We start from the raw sequence: 14,794 nt of genomic DNA, 5'->3' as shown, positions 1-14,794 counted from the left end.
TTGTGCACATTGCTCCCCTCCCCTCCCTCCCTCTACATCTACAACCCTCCCACTCGCTGTGTGCTTTGCTGGGGAGGGTGGGGGGAGGTTAGTGTTGATCTTGTCTGGCACCGGTGGGAAGCGCTGCTGCTTTTAGTGCACAGACAGATTAGACGATGGAGCGGGAGACAGCTCTGCAGCCAGACAGCTCCAGCAGCCCGCTGTCACTCGCTTGAGCGGTGTCCAACACCACCCTCTCGCCAGCCCACCCGGCCACCCACCCACCCACCCACCCACCAGCCCGGCCATGAGCGGCCAGTCATGCTTGCACCTCGCCGCTTGTCGCTGAGTGTCCCGGCGCCGGGCACACACCGGCTACAGCCGCCAACACAGCGCTGACCGCGTTGTTTGTAGGGGACGTCTGTGCAGACTGTGGAGGGAGGGTGGAGGGGAGTGCAGACTGTGGATCGAGGCTGGTGGAGGGAGGGTGGAGGGGAGTGCAGACTGTGGATCGAGGCTGGTGGAGGGAGGGTGGTGGAGGGCAAGGTCGAGAGGATGTCTTCGGGTAGCTCAGCAGGTGCCGCTCAGCCAGTCTCCGGCCAGTCCAGGAGTTTGCCTGAGTTGAAGGAGGTGGTGGAGGTAGAGGGGGTGGTGGAGGTAGAGGGGGAGGTGGAGGAGGAGGAGGTGGAGGTAGAGGTGGAGGAGGAGGAGGAGGTGGAGGAGGAGGAGGAGGTGGAGGAGGAGGTGGAGGCAGTGGCAGTAGTGGAGGTGAAGGCAGGGGCAATGGCAGAGGCAGAGGCAGTGGCAGCAGTGGAGGCAGGGGCAATGGCAGTGGCAGTGGCAGGGGCAGTAGTTGGGCCGGCAGCAGTTGCCAGGGGTCCCCACCTGTCCGCCTTCACCCACGGCTGGACATCACCACCACGGACGGTGGGTGAGGGGGGTAGCCGCTGTGGGTGTCCAGTGCTGGGTGATTCCCGTTGTTTCCTGGCGTGCATGTGCTGCCTGACCTTCATCCAGTCGCTCATGGTGTCCGGCTACCTCAGCAGCGTCATCACCACCATCGAGAAGCGCTACAGCCTGAAGAGCTCCGACTCCGGGCTGCTGGTCAGCTGCTTCGACATCGGCAGCCTGGCGGTGGTGGTCTTCATCAGCTACTTCGGGGGTCGTGGCCGCAGACCCCGCTGGCTGGCGTTGGGGGGCTTACTCATCGCGGTGGGAGCCGCTCTGTTCACCCTCCCTCACTTCATCTCTCCTCCCTACGAGGTGCAGGAGCTGAACACCACCTCGTCCAGACATGGGCTGTGTAGCTCCAGGACCAGCAACAGCACCAGAGGCTCTGAGCCCGGCTGTGCTGGGAGAGACCCCTCCGGCCAACAGCTCTACGTGGCTCTATTCGTCTGCGCCCAGCTGCTCATCGGGGTTGGCTCGACCCCTATCTACACCCTGGGCACCACTTATTTGGACGACAACGTGAAAGCCGAGAACGCATCCCTCTACTTGGGTAAGTGACAATTCACACCCTAACCCTAACCCTAACCCCAACCCCCTCCCTCCCTCCCTGTCATCTCCAGTGGAAAGAATGGACCTGTTACTGTTGGTATGCGTTATACACTGGAATTTAGAAGGATGAGAGGAGATCTTATCGAAACGTATAAGATTATTAAGGGGTTGGACACGTTAGAGGCAGGAAACATGTTCCCAATGTTGGGGGAGTCCAGAACCAGGGGCCACAGTTTAAGAATAAAGGGGGAGGCCATTTAGAACTGAGATGAGGAAAAACTTTTTCAGTCAGAGAGTTGTGAATCTGTGGAATTCTCTGCCTCAGAGGGCAGTGGAGGCCAATTCTCTGAATGCATTCAAGAGAGAGCTGGATAGAGCTCTTAAGGATAGCGGAGTCAGGGGGTATGGGGAGAAGGCAGGAACGGGGTACTGATTGAGAATGATCAGCCATGATCACATTGAATGGCGGTGCTGGCTCGAAGGGCCGAATGGCCTCCTCCTGCACCTATTGTCTGTTGTCTATTGTATGCGACCAACCTCGTGTTTTAAAACGTGAACTAAACTCCGAAAACCAATCTCAAGGTCGGAGGCAACAATCTCTACAACATGTTTAAAAAATATATATTTGGTTGCACAAAGCGGATGGTCGCTTTACAGGAGATTCTACCAATCGGGCAATGCTGTGATACACATCATTCAAGTAAATCACAATGCCTTATTTATTATACTTGCAGTAAATTTGCTCTGCTTCGTCATTGTATTGTCTATTCATAATTTAACGATACAATTGCAAATTGATCAATACTTGTACGCGCGGCTCCCCTCGCAAGTTCAATAATTCATTGGTTGGAAAATTGTACAAGATTGTTACTAATGTGGCGCCTGCTCGATAATAAAGCCAAGAATATTATCAGATTTTCAAAACGGGAATTATAAATGACCACTCACTTTCAATGAATAACTTGTAAGGAGTAAATCGTTGAAGAAATCCATGTCCCGTTGATCATTTCATGCGATCCAATACAACTTTTTTTTTTATATCCCAGAGGGAAATTGGTCTGCCATCAGTCAATCGACACCGTTACGAGACATTGGAAGTGTCATGTGCATTATAATGATAATTAAATTTAAGCGACCAGTTATTGCACAACACATATGTCACATTGCACAAACATGAAATTGAAATATTTAGTGCAAAAGTCCAGGACGAGGGATGTGCAAATGAGCAAAGATGGGGGGGGGGGGGGGGGTGGGTGTCAGTCTACTACCCCACGACAGAAGTGGGAGGAGTTTGTACAGTTTGATAGCCATGGGGAAAATGATCTCCTGGGGCGTTCTGTGCTGCACCTTGGTGGGACCAGTCTGTTGCTGAAGGTGATCTTCAGGTTGACCAGTGTGTCATGGAGGGGGTGAGATGTATTGTCCAAGGTGCTCTGTGGTTTGAGGAGCATCCTCTCCTTCAAGACCACTGAGGGTTTTGTGTTTGATTTGAAAACAGTGCCCTAAAACTGAATTATATATTCAACAGCAGGCTATTGGCACTGTGTTGTTAATCAGCGATAGATTGTATAACCAAACGCATAAATATGACATCTTGGAGGATGTCACATTACAGTTAAATGACAACTTTAAGCTTGAAAAGTTTAAAAAACACAACAAAATTAGGGATAACAAAAAAACCCTAATCGACCAGGTACCACACTGAAAATGAAACCACCAGGCATGTCCAGTCTATTTTAATTTTTTTAAACACTTAAATAGTTAAACGTCACGCATTCCTTCTCTCCTGAGATGCTGCTTGACCCGCTGAGTTACTCTAGGATTTTGTGATAACTTAAATAGTTAAAGTGCCTCCCTGTTATTTAATACTGAATATAACTAAAGTTTGAACTACTCATTCACTTGACTAACTGTGGTACATTACTGTGCCGGTGATTCTTAAATAAAAAGAATGGTAATAATTGTTACTGGTACTTTCAATATCAAAAGATGCACATTGACCATCCAGTATGTTGGAGGAATGACCTTGATGATATTACATGCCCAAAGAATTTTGCTCCGCATATTGGAAGATAATCTGGACAAATTCTGCAATATTGAGGGAGTTTCGGATGTGAATTAATGTAACATTAACACAGTGGATTTTGAGGGTTAAAATGGTTGGGTAATGTGACCCATTGGCGGAACAGTAGTATTTTTGTTCACCTATAAGCAGCATTGAGGGGTTAAAAGTTGCCTGTTAGCTGAGCAATGATGTCTAGCTTCAGAAGAAAAAGAGAACCGAAGGATAATTTAAAGAATTAAAGAACTAAAGCAATTGATGATTTGTGATGTCCGGGTGCAAACTACAAACTGTTTTTTTTTTTAAACTTAAAGTTTGGAAATGGTCCAGAAATCTAATTTTCATTCACTAGCATCATTAAAGGAATTTACGAAGCCAGTGAGGGCTGCCTTTCCTTATTTGTTCCTCAGAACTAATGGTTCATGAGTGATAAATGTTACATTAGCCTTGTTGAAACTGATTATGAAACCATTTAATAATAGATGTTTTATGTAGAAACTCCATTCGTTCCATATTTCATAAGGTAGTTTTTACATGTGGATTGTTGTATGGAGTATGATAATTTAAGCTGTTGAACTGCACTTGTCCTCCATCCAAAAATAGATGTTATCCTTTTATGCAGGTCAGGGGAGTCCAACTGGTTTGATTTAAGGACAGCAATAACACATGTTGCACTGAATTCAGATGTAGTATGATTGATTGCTTTCCTGTTTAAAGTATTTAATTTCTATCAGTAGTTGTGCTTACAATGCCAAGAGCGTACATGGCTGTTGATCATTGTGAAATAAATAAGCAACCATCTGTAAAGCCACTGAGAAGTGATTAATTCCATAATGCAATATTTTTTACGTCTAAGCAAATTATAATGTGTTTCAACACAATCTACTTTGCAGCTTCCCCCCTGAATTGAGAGCTGAGGCAGAAAAAAAAGGCCATTCTTCTTTAATTTGCAAAAATAAATCATTCTTTTCTTTGTTCTTTGTGAAGGATTGAACAGCTGCAGGTGTAAGTCTGTGAAACATAGATGCTTGTAGCAGCTGAGAAATTTCTCAAGCCTGAATAGGCAAAGCTATGTGAATTGAAAATCATGACTCAGAGAGTCTTGTCCTGCTGTTGGTCCAAACCGTACAGCACCGAGACATCCTTTTGTTCCAAGGAGAAGGCTGGCTATGCCTAGCACAGTATTAAAACATAAATTGGGGCACAAAACAATTGTTATAAATGATAGAATGGTTAGGGGGGGGGGGGTGTGCTTTACATCCTCGTCGTCCACCCTGGGTAGTTCTATGGAACTGGCAAAATTTGCAGCAAAGCATCAACTACGGCACTCTGAAGCACCAATTGCCACTTTTGCTTGCTGTAGTTGACATACAAAAGAAGAAGAAGAATGGTTTGACAAAATGAATGAAAGCAACTTAGATTTGCATATGTTTACTTTGCAATTATGGTATGCACTGTGGGCACTTATGAGAAAAGCTCTGTTGCCTAGGTATGTGCTAAATACATATTTGTAGTGACAAGATTTTCTATTAGGGGTTTCCCATGCTATTGAAACAAGCAACAAGAGTTGCTTGTTTCACAACTCAATGAGTTTAAAATAATTGTTTGATTTTATTGATATTTGTAAGGAAGTAGTAGCTAACTGAACAATATGCTAGTGGTATAAACATTTTACCCTTTCAGGATAGTGGATGCTGTATTCGGTATATTATCTTTAACACTTTCCCGGTGAAAGCAGGAAATGAGCTGCCACAGAGTTTATCCAGTTTAAAAGTTTAAAATTGCAAGTTCTAATGATAATCAACTGAATATAAAAGTAGTAACATGCAAAAGGTGATCAATTATATCTACAGTACATGTATTGAAATGAAACTTCCTCAAAGTAAAAAAAATAGGGGAAGAATTAAGAGATTTTTAGGAGAAAATGCTGGGACAAATGGAAAGTGTAGAAACAAGGAACTGCGGAGTTTGTTTACCAAAGAAAGACACAAAATGTTGGGGTAACTCAGCAGGTTAGGCAGCATCCCCAGAGAACACGGATAGGTGACATTTCAGATTGGGACTCTTCTTCAGACTGATTTTAGTAGGAAAAGGAAGCTGGAAAAATGATGGGGGTGGGACGAAGCCTGGCAAGTGATAGGTGGATACATAAATCAGTCTAAAGAAGGGTCCGAACCCAAAATGTCACCTATCCATGTTCTCCAGGGATGTTGCCTGACCTGCTGAGTTACTCCAGCATTTTGTGTTTTTTAGTGGAAACTATCTTTGCTCAGGGAGGGCCAGGCCTTTCATAAGTCAAGTCAAGTCAAGTCAATTTTATTTGTATAGCACATTTAAAAACAACCCACGTTGACCAAAGTGCTGCACATCTGATTAGGAAAAAAAAAAGAAACATACAGTGGAGGTTAGTAAACACATAAATACAAGGCATTGTAGGAAAATATCTAAATATAAAGGATGGTAAAGGTTTGGAATCCCTGCAATTGGTAATTGATGGAAGGCCACTTTCTAATTTAAAATCTGAAACTGACAGATTTTTGATGTCCAAAGCTCGTTGGCACGGTGGCGCAGTGGTAGAGTTGCTGCCTTACAGCGCCAGAGACCCAGGTTCGACCCTGACTATGGGTGCTTGCCTATACGGAGATTGTACATTCTACCCGTGACCTGCGCGGGTTTTCTCCGGGATCTCTGATTTCCTCCCACACTCCAAAGATGTACAAGTTTGTAGGTTAATTGGCTTGGTGTACATGTAAATTGTTCCTAGTGTGTAGGATGGCGCTAGTGTGCGGGGATTGCTGGTCAAAGCGGACTCAGTAGGCCGAAGGGGCTGTTTGCGTACTGTATCTCTAAACTAAACTGTATCTCCAAACTCTAACCTAAATTAAAGCTATTGAGGGACTATGGAGCAATGGCGGATTTATGGAATTAGATGTCAAATCAGTCACAATCACACTGAGTGACAGATCATGAATGAGGGAAGAGTACACATGCTTGTGTGTTTCATTGAAATCACACCAGGAAATTCTCTGGCATTCAGAGGTTATACTAATCTATAATTCTTAACTTGCTGATGTGGTGAGAAATAATATTTTGTAGATTTGTGTGTTGAATTTTGTTTAAGCAATCATTAGAGCAGCGGAGACCATTTCTGATTTCGTCACCTCGGGTTGTCTGCCCTTCACAGCTTCCAACTTTATCAATAGACAATAGACAATAGAAAATAGGTGCAGGAGAAGGCCATTCAGCCCTTCGAGCCAGCACCGCCATTCAATGTGATCATGGCTGATCATTCTCAATCAGTACCCCGTTCCTGCCTTCTCCCCATACCCCCTGACTCCGCTATCCTTAAGAGCTCAGCTAGCTCTCTCTTGAATGTATTCAGAGAATTGGCCTCCACTGCCCTCTGAGGCAGAGAATTCCACAGATTCACAACTCTCTGACTAAAAAAGTTTTTCCTCATCTCTGTTCTAAATGGCCTACCCCTTTTTCTTAAACTGTGGCCCCTGGTTCTGGACTCCCCCAACATTGGGAACATGTTTCCTGCCTCTAACGTGTCCAGCCCCTTAATCGTTCCAGAACCCTGAAGAGACTGGTTTTACTTTCTTCCCAAAATCCATAAACACAACGGCCCTGGCAGACCCATTGTTTCTGCTTGCTCCTGTCCCACTGAATTCATTTCCACACACCTCGACTCCAGCCTATCCCCTCTGGACCAATTCCTCCAGCCTATGTCCAGGACACCTCACACGCCCTTCATCTCTTCAATGATTCCTGTTTTCCAGGCCCCCACTCCCTCATCTTTACTATGGATCGTCAGTCACTCTACACCTCCACCCCCAACCAGGAAGGCCTTAAAGCCCTCTGTTTCTTTCTCAATGGCAGAACCAGCCAATTTCCCTCGACTAACACTCTTCTCTGCCTAGCGGAGCTGGTCCTCACTCTCAACAACTTCTCCTTCGACTCCTCCCATTTCCACCAAATCAAAGGCGTAGCTATGGGCACTCGCATGGGCCCCAGCTATGCCTACCTCTGTGTATGGTACGTCGAACAATCCCTGTTCCAGGCTTACACTGGGGCTATCTCTGAACTCTATCTCCACTACATTGACAACTACAACTATCTACTGCACCCATACAGAACTCATGGACTTCATTAACTTCACAACTAAGTTCCATCCTGCACTCAAATTCACTTGGACCATCTACGACATCACCATTTCGTTTCTTGGTCTCACCATCTCCATGACAGGAGATCGACTCCCACAACTATCTAGACTACACTTCTTTCCACTCCTGCAAAGGCTATCCCCTACTCCCAATTCCACCCTCTATGCGGCATCTGCGCCCAAGATGAGGTGTTCTACACCAAGGCATCTGAGATGTACTCATTTTTAGGGAACGGGAATTTCCCTCTTCCATCACAGATGAGGCCCTCACACATGTCTCCTCGATATCCCTCAGCTCTGCTCTTGCTCCCCCTCACCCGCAATCATAACAGGGACTGAGTTTCCCAAGTTTTCACCTTTCACCCCATCAGCTGTCGCATACAGCACATAATCCTCCAGAACTATTGCCACCTCCAACGGGACCCCACCACTAGAGATACCTTCCCATTTTTACCCCTTTACGCTTTCTGCAGAGACTGTTTACTCTGCAACACTCTGGTTGACTCATCCCTTCCCACCCAAACCACCCCCTCCACAGGCACCTACCCCTGCAATCGCAGTGGATGCAACACTTGTCTCTATACCTCCTTCCTTGACTCCGTCCAAGGATCCCGACAGTTCTTTCCGGTGTGGCAGAGGTTCACTTGCACCTCCTCCAACCTCATCTACTGTATTCGCTGTTCCAGGTGTGGACTCCTATATATTGGCGAGACTGGCTGATCACCTAGGCCTATGCGATTTCCCGGTTGCTAAACATTTGAACTCCCCCTCCCATTCGCATACTGATCTTTCTGTCCTGGGCCTCCTCCACTGTCAGAGTGAGTCCAAACGCAAACTGGAAAAACAGCACCTCTTATTTCACTTGGGCAGCTCACAACTCAACAGTGTGAATATTGATATATCTATCTTCAAGTAACCCTTAAATCTCCTGTCCCTCCCCCACCCTATTCTCAGTCTGAGAAAGGGACTCGACCCGAAATGTCACCCATTCCTTCTCTCCAGAGATACTGCCTGTCCCGCTGAGTTACTCCAGCATTTTGTGCCTATCAGATAGTTGTGTTGTTTGAAACCCAGAAAGGCTCTGGTGGGAAAGGAGTTAGTTTGCAACTTCCCTTTGTCTGTGTCCAAAAGCATAGATGGTGCTTCAGTGACCTTTGGGAATGCTGATTTGCACCAGAAGTGCAACCACGTAAATTTATGTCTTTTGTTTCACATTCATCATAAAGTAGAACTAAAGGGGACAGTGGGACCTTTGTTACCATCAAAAGCCATAAACATGTTTCATGAGCTATTTTGATTTTATAATGATTCAGATTATATAACTTGCCTCAGTGGAATATAATTTGTACATTCCAAAAAACTAGTGACCTAGAAATTCTATCACATAATGCAATTTTTGTATGCGCTACATGATTGAACTTCATTATAATGCTGGTCACTTGTTTAGTTTAGTTTAGAGAGACAGAGCAGACACAGGCCCTTCGGCCCATCGAGTCCACGCCAACCAGCGAGTCCCACACACTGGCACTATCCCAGATACAGTCGGGACAATTTACAATTTTTATCAAGCCGGTTCGCCTACAAATCTGTATATCTTTGGATTGTGGGAGGAAACCGAAGTTCATGGAGAAAACCCACGCAGGTCACGGGGAGAATGTAGAAACTCCGTACGGAAAGCACCTGTAGTCAGGATTGAACTTGTCTTTCATGACGTTTGTGAATTTGCTTCTGGGTCCTTCATCCGTATGATGTATTTCATTGGAGGCATCTACTTGTGGGGAATGTATAATAGCATGCAACACACATCAGGACAACACTTGTGGACTCCAGGAAGGAGAACCTGTTGCAGGGGCGGCACGGTGGCGCAGCGGTAGAGTTGCTGCCTTACAGCGACTGCAGCGCCGGAGACTGAGGTTCGATCCTGACTACGGGCGCCGTCTGTACGGAGTTTGTACGTTCTCCCCGTGACCTGCGTGGGTTTTCTCCGAGATCTTCGGTTTCCTCCCACGCTCCAAAGACGTACAGGTATGTAGGTTAATTGGCTGGGCAAATGCAAAAATTGTCCCTAGTGGGTGTAGGATAGTGTTAGTGTGCGGGGATCGCTGGGCGGCGCGGACCCGGTGGGCCGAAGGGCCTGTTTCTGCGCTGTATCTCTAAAAATCTAAATCTAATTCCACTTTAAATTTAAAACTTAGTACTCAACACGGCATTCCCGGTACTATTGATTAAAAATTGCCAAGAATTAGAAGTCGCATGGTGCTGAAACGCAAGAGAACAGTGAAGATGTCTTGGGGAGAATTTTTTAATTGTACTAGATTGGGCAGCTGAGAAGCACAAATTTTAAATGAGTCATGAGTGGTGGAATAACATAAGATGTTCAAGGGAAGAGTAGGTGAGATTTGGTGATACAGGGATATAGCTATGGTAACGGTGTGGGCAGAACAAGTGATAGAAGGTGCAGCCAAGCATGGACGTATCATTTCAGCATTCCAGCACTTTGTGTCTTCTTTTGTAAAACTGCACCTGTTGTTCCTTGTTTCTACATCTCCTGCCATCTTTCTTCATCAAAGTTTCTCAATGTAACTCTCTATATCGTTATCTGCTTATTCTCTGGTTGTTCTCTTATAATGATGGCGTCTAATTATGCCCTTCCTTACAAATTAGTTCATTCCCTTTGCATCCACTGTATCAAAACACTGCATAATTTCAGAGACCTGTGTTAGGCCACTCTACCCATTCTTTTTCAAGTGAAGGTGAAATTAAGAACCTTGTGTCCATGCACATGGGTGAGGAAGTGAGATAACAGAGAAACTGGTGTGATCGATGGTCGGCATGGACTCTGTGGGCTGAAGGACCTGCTTCTCTGCTGTATCTCTAAGCTAAATTAAAACTAAGCTTGTTGTCCATGCATTGGGAACACACAGAAGCTCTTTTTTAAAATGACAGCATTTTGAACCTGTTAGCCTTGCTTCCTGCATTACTTATATTCCTAACAGTTTAAACATCCTTGGCAGAACATTGCCAAAAGATCTTAAGAAGAACTGTCAAGGCTTGAAACGTTAGTCGAGGAGTGATGTGATCAGAAGAACATGTTTTTTTACTTGGGCATTCTGTCGGATTGAGGATGACTTGCTTCCAGTCTAGTCCTGTGGTTGCTGAGTTCATTATGGGAATTGTACGCTCCATGCAGTTAGAGCAGGGGGTGTTTGGTCTGTATGTGGTTGGGTGCCATGTGAAGAGGTGCAGTGCTTCACTGTTTTCACTCAGTTTCCACATATTCCCAATGGAGAGATTTGACAAATGGAAATCAGATCATTAATGAGGGAGAAATAAAACAACATTACTGTGGGTGCAGCCATTATAATAGTCCATTGCTTCCACCGGCTTTTGACAAGGTCTGAAGTGAAACAGGGATTCAATAGACAATAGGTGCAGGAGTAGGCCATTCGGCCCTTCGAGCCAGCACATTCACCATTCAATGTGATCATGGCTGATCATTCTCAATCAGTACCCCGTTCCTGCCTTTTCCCCATACCCCCTGACTCCGCTATCCTTAAGAGCTCTATCTAGCTCTCTCTTGAATGCATTCAGAGAATTGGCCTCCACTGCCTTCTGAGGCAGAGAATTCCACAGATTCACAACTCTCTGACTGAAAAAGTTTTTCCTCATCTCCGTTCTAAATGGCCTACCCCTTATTCTTAAACTGTGGCCCCTTGTTCTGGACTCCCCCAACATTGAGAACATGTTTCCTGCCTCCAACATGTCCAACCCCTTAATAATCTTATACGTTTCGATAAGATCCCCTCTCATCCTTCTAAATTCCAGTGCATACAAGCCTAGTCGCCGATTCAGTACTCATGAGAGCCTATTTTTTTAAACTGAAAATAATGACAGATCATCAGTCTGAAGTATAAATCTGTTTCAATCTCCTCAGAGGAAATGGACATCAGTACATTCTGAGACCTTACTATCTCTTTGGGAGATAAGAACATGTTTGAGAAGGGGAGTTGCATAACGTGAGCCTTGTTTTGGTAGAAGGAAGCACATTTTGTCCCTTGAAATGCAATAGCTTCTTCTTCTTCCGTGTCCACCATCTATGTTTCAAATGTTACATCACTGTCATTGTCCGTCCTGAAAAGGACGCAGGCTTCCGGCGACAATCAGTGGGAGCCATCACTTGTACAGTAGACGACGGTGGTAGCAGGATTTGCTCAAGACACTTCCAGTTTATAGCCCCGCGACGTGGGCGCTTCTGCTATGGAGCCAATGCAATAGCTAGAACTAAACTAATCAAAGAAAGAACAGCATCATGATGTGGCACTTCACTTCCGATGATGACAATTTAGGAGGTGCACTGATGTTGTGCCTGAAGCACATTGGAGGCATATTTTAGATTTAGAGATACAGCGCAGAAACAGGCCCTTCGGCCCACCGGGTCCGCGCCGCCCAGCGATCCCCGCACATTAACACTATCCTACACACACTAGGGACAATTTTTACATTTGCCCAGACAATTAACCTACATACCTGTACGTCTTTGGAGTGTGGGAGGTAACCGAAGATCTCGGAGAAATCCCACGCAGGTCACGGGGAGAACGTACAAACTCCGTACAGACGGCGCCCGTAGTCAGGATCGAACCTGAGTCTCCGGCGCTGCATTCGCTGTAAGGCAGCAACTCTACCGCTGCGCCACCGTGCCGCCATATTTCCCATGGCTTTTTGACATATCAGGATAGGGGGTGCCGAGCTGCCAAAATACATACAAATGTAAGGCAGGGCTTTCGTGCTGTACAAGCTCTTGTGTGTTGCTACATAAATGCAACCCAGTAAAAACTTTGTGACTTTGAAAGTGCCCTTGTTATTGATGCATCATTTTCAAAGACATTTGGTCCTTGAGTAACTCTCTTGTTCCAGTGGATAATTTGGGGGAATTTCTTAATCTAATCTTTCCTGCAATAAATTGATGGGATTGAGCACAATGCTTGTTTTAACTCAATCTGACTTCAGATTTAATTGAACTCCTGGAGACTGAAATTGGATTGGTTTAAGAAAATAACTGCAGATGCTGGTACAAATCGAAGGTATTTATTCACAAAATGCTGGAGTAACTCAGCAGGTCAGGCAGCATCTCAGGAGAGAAGGAATGGGCGACGTTTCAGGTCGAGACCCTTCCTCAGTCTGAGGAAGGGTCTCGACCTGAAACGTCGCCCATTCCTTCTCTCCTGAGATGCTGCCTGACCTGCTGAGTTACTCCAGCATTTTGTGAATAAATACCTTGGATAGGTTTAACAACAGTGATCCATCTAGGACTTCAGTTTCCAAGCAGATGAGTTGGGTTAGGAGAAAACTGGCTGTAACATTTAAAAAGAGACTGGTGGTAGTGAAGAACCCCCCCCCAAATAAAACTTCTTAACTTATTTTTTGAGCAACCATGAAGATAAAGAAATCTCATCTAATCTCCGCAGAAGATAACCCTGTGATTTTGTCCTCGTTCACCACTTACCTTATTCTCAATTAGGCAGCGCCAGGTTGTCCTGACATTGCAAAACAGAAAGTGCTGGAGTACCTCATTAGGTCAGGCAGCATCTGTGGAGGACATGCATATGCGATATTTTGGGTCAGGACTCTTCTTTTGAAGAACAATGAAAAATTCTGAAACTGAGTCTGAAGAAGGGTCCCGACTGTCTGTCTGGTCCACTGAGATGCTGTCTGATCAACTGAGAGTTACTCTAGCACTTTCTGTTTTGCTCAAGGTTCAAGCATCAGCAGTTCCTTGTGTCTCTGACTTGACATTGCACTGGGTTGAATGAGGATGCAATTCTATTAAAGTGAGACCCAACTGTAAAGTATGGCTCCAGGTTCCTTGTTGCCAAAACAGGCAGGCTGCCAGTTCAATCTGCTGATCAGTCACTCAAAGGTTAGGATTGATTGACCCTGTGCCTTCTTTTGTGGCTGGAAGTTCTTGCTATTGAGGGCGTGCAGCGTAGGTTTACTAGGTTAATTCCCGGAATGGCGGGACTATCATATGTTGAAAGACTGGAGCGACTAGGCTTGTATACACTGGAATTTAGAAGGATGAGAGGAGATCTTATCGAAACGTATAAGATTATTAAGGGGTTGGACACGTTAGAGACAGGAAACATGTTCCCAATGTTGGGGGAGTCCAGAACAAGGGCCCACAGTTTAAGAATAAGGGGTAGGCCATTTAGAACTGAGATGAGGAAAAACTTTTTCAGTCAGAGAATTGTGAATCTGTGGAATTCTCTGCCTCAGAAGGCAGTGGAGGCCAATTCTCTGAATGCATTCAAGAGAGAGCTGGGTAGAGCTCTTAAGGATAGCGGAGTCAGGGGGTATGGGGAGAAGGCAGGAACGGGGTACTGATTGAGAATGATCAGCCATGATCACATTGAATGGTGGTGCTGGCTCGAAGGGCCGAATGGCCTCCTCCTGCACCTATTGTCTATTGAAGTTCTTCAGTGAATGACTATTTCAACAATGGTGCATTGTTGTATCATTGTGGGAAGCTGTCCCCCACACCTCTGCGGGAGAGCAGACATGGCTGCAGGTCAGTCATTGACATTTGGTGCCAGGTCTTTTTAAACCGCTGAGCCTGCTAACCAACATCAGAAACGCAATTGCTGCATTATGCACATGCAAGTCTTCGTTACGGCAAGATAATGCTGCCACAAAAGAGTGCAATTTGACTCCCTTTGCCTCAGGCTGTAGACTGAAGCTACTGGAAAATGGATCAAAGCAGTTTCATTTTTGTTTAGACTGAGAAACCAAAACACATCATCCTCAAGTTTCTTCTCATCCCTGACCTGTATGACTTCCCCATGTTTTGAGATTGTGCCATCTAATTTTAGGGATTTTGCGCAGGGATAACATAGGGTCATAGAAACATGCAGCATGGGAACAGACCCTTAGATCCATTGAGTCTATGCCAACCATCAGCCACCCACAACGATACATTACGATACAATAGAACTTTATTCATCCCCAGAGGGAAATTGTTCTGCCAATAGTCACAACACACAACAAGGTACATGAAAACTTGAAATTAAAATTGAATTAACTGTTGGCTGGTT

General features: G+C 45.3%; 1 protein-coding gene across 1 annotated transcript in view; it reads left to right on the top strand.

The window, feature by feature from the left end:
- The first annotated feature begins 748 nt into the window (after positions 1-748).
- slco5a1 (solute carrier organic anion transporter family member 5A1) overlaps positions 749-14,794 on the top strand; it is a 131,757-nt gene continuing 117,711 nt past the window's right edge. Inside the window, exon 1 of the mRNA XM_078398707.1 lies at positions 749-1,480. Within this exon, the coding sequence (XP_078254833.1) occupies positions 763-1,480 (718 nt within the window). The 5' untranslated portion in view covers positions 749-762. The remainder of the gene's footprint in view (positions 1,481-14,794) is intronic.

Source organism: Rhinoraja longicauda, chromosome 4, assembly GCF_053455715.1.
Source record: "Rhinoraja longicauda isolate Sanriku21f chromosome 4, sRhiLon1.1, whole genome shotgun sequence".
In the NCBI taxonomy this organism is placed as follows: Eukaryota; Metazoa; Chordata; class Chondrichthyes; order Rajiformes; family Arhynchobatidae; genus Rhinoraja; species Rhinoraja longicauda.
Note: the sequence above shows the minus strand (reverse complement) of the source record. Positions and strands in the feature narration are given on the sequence as shown.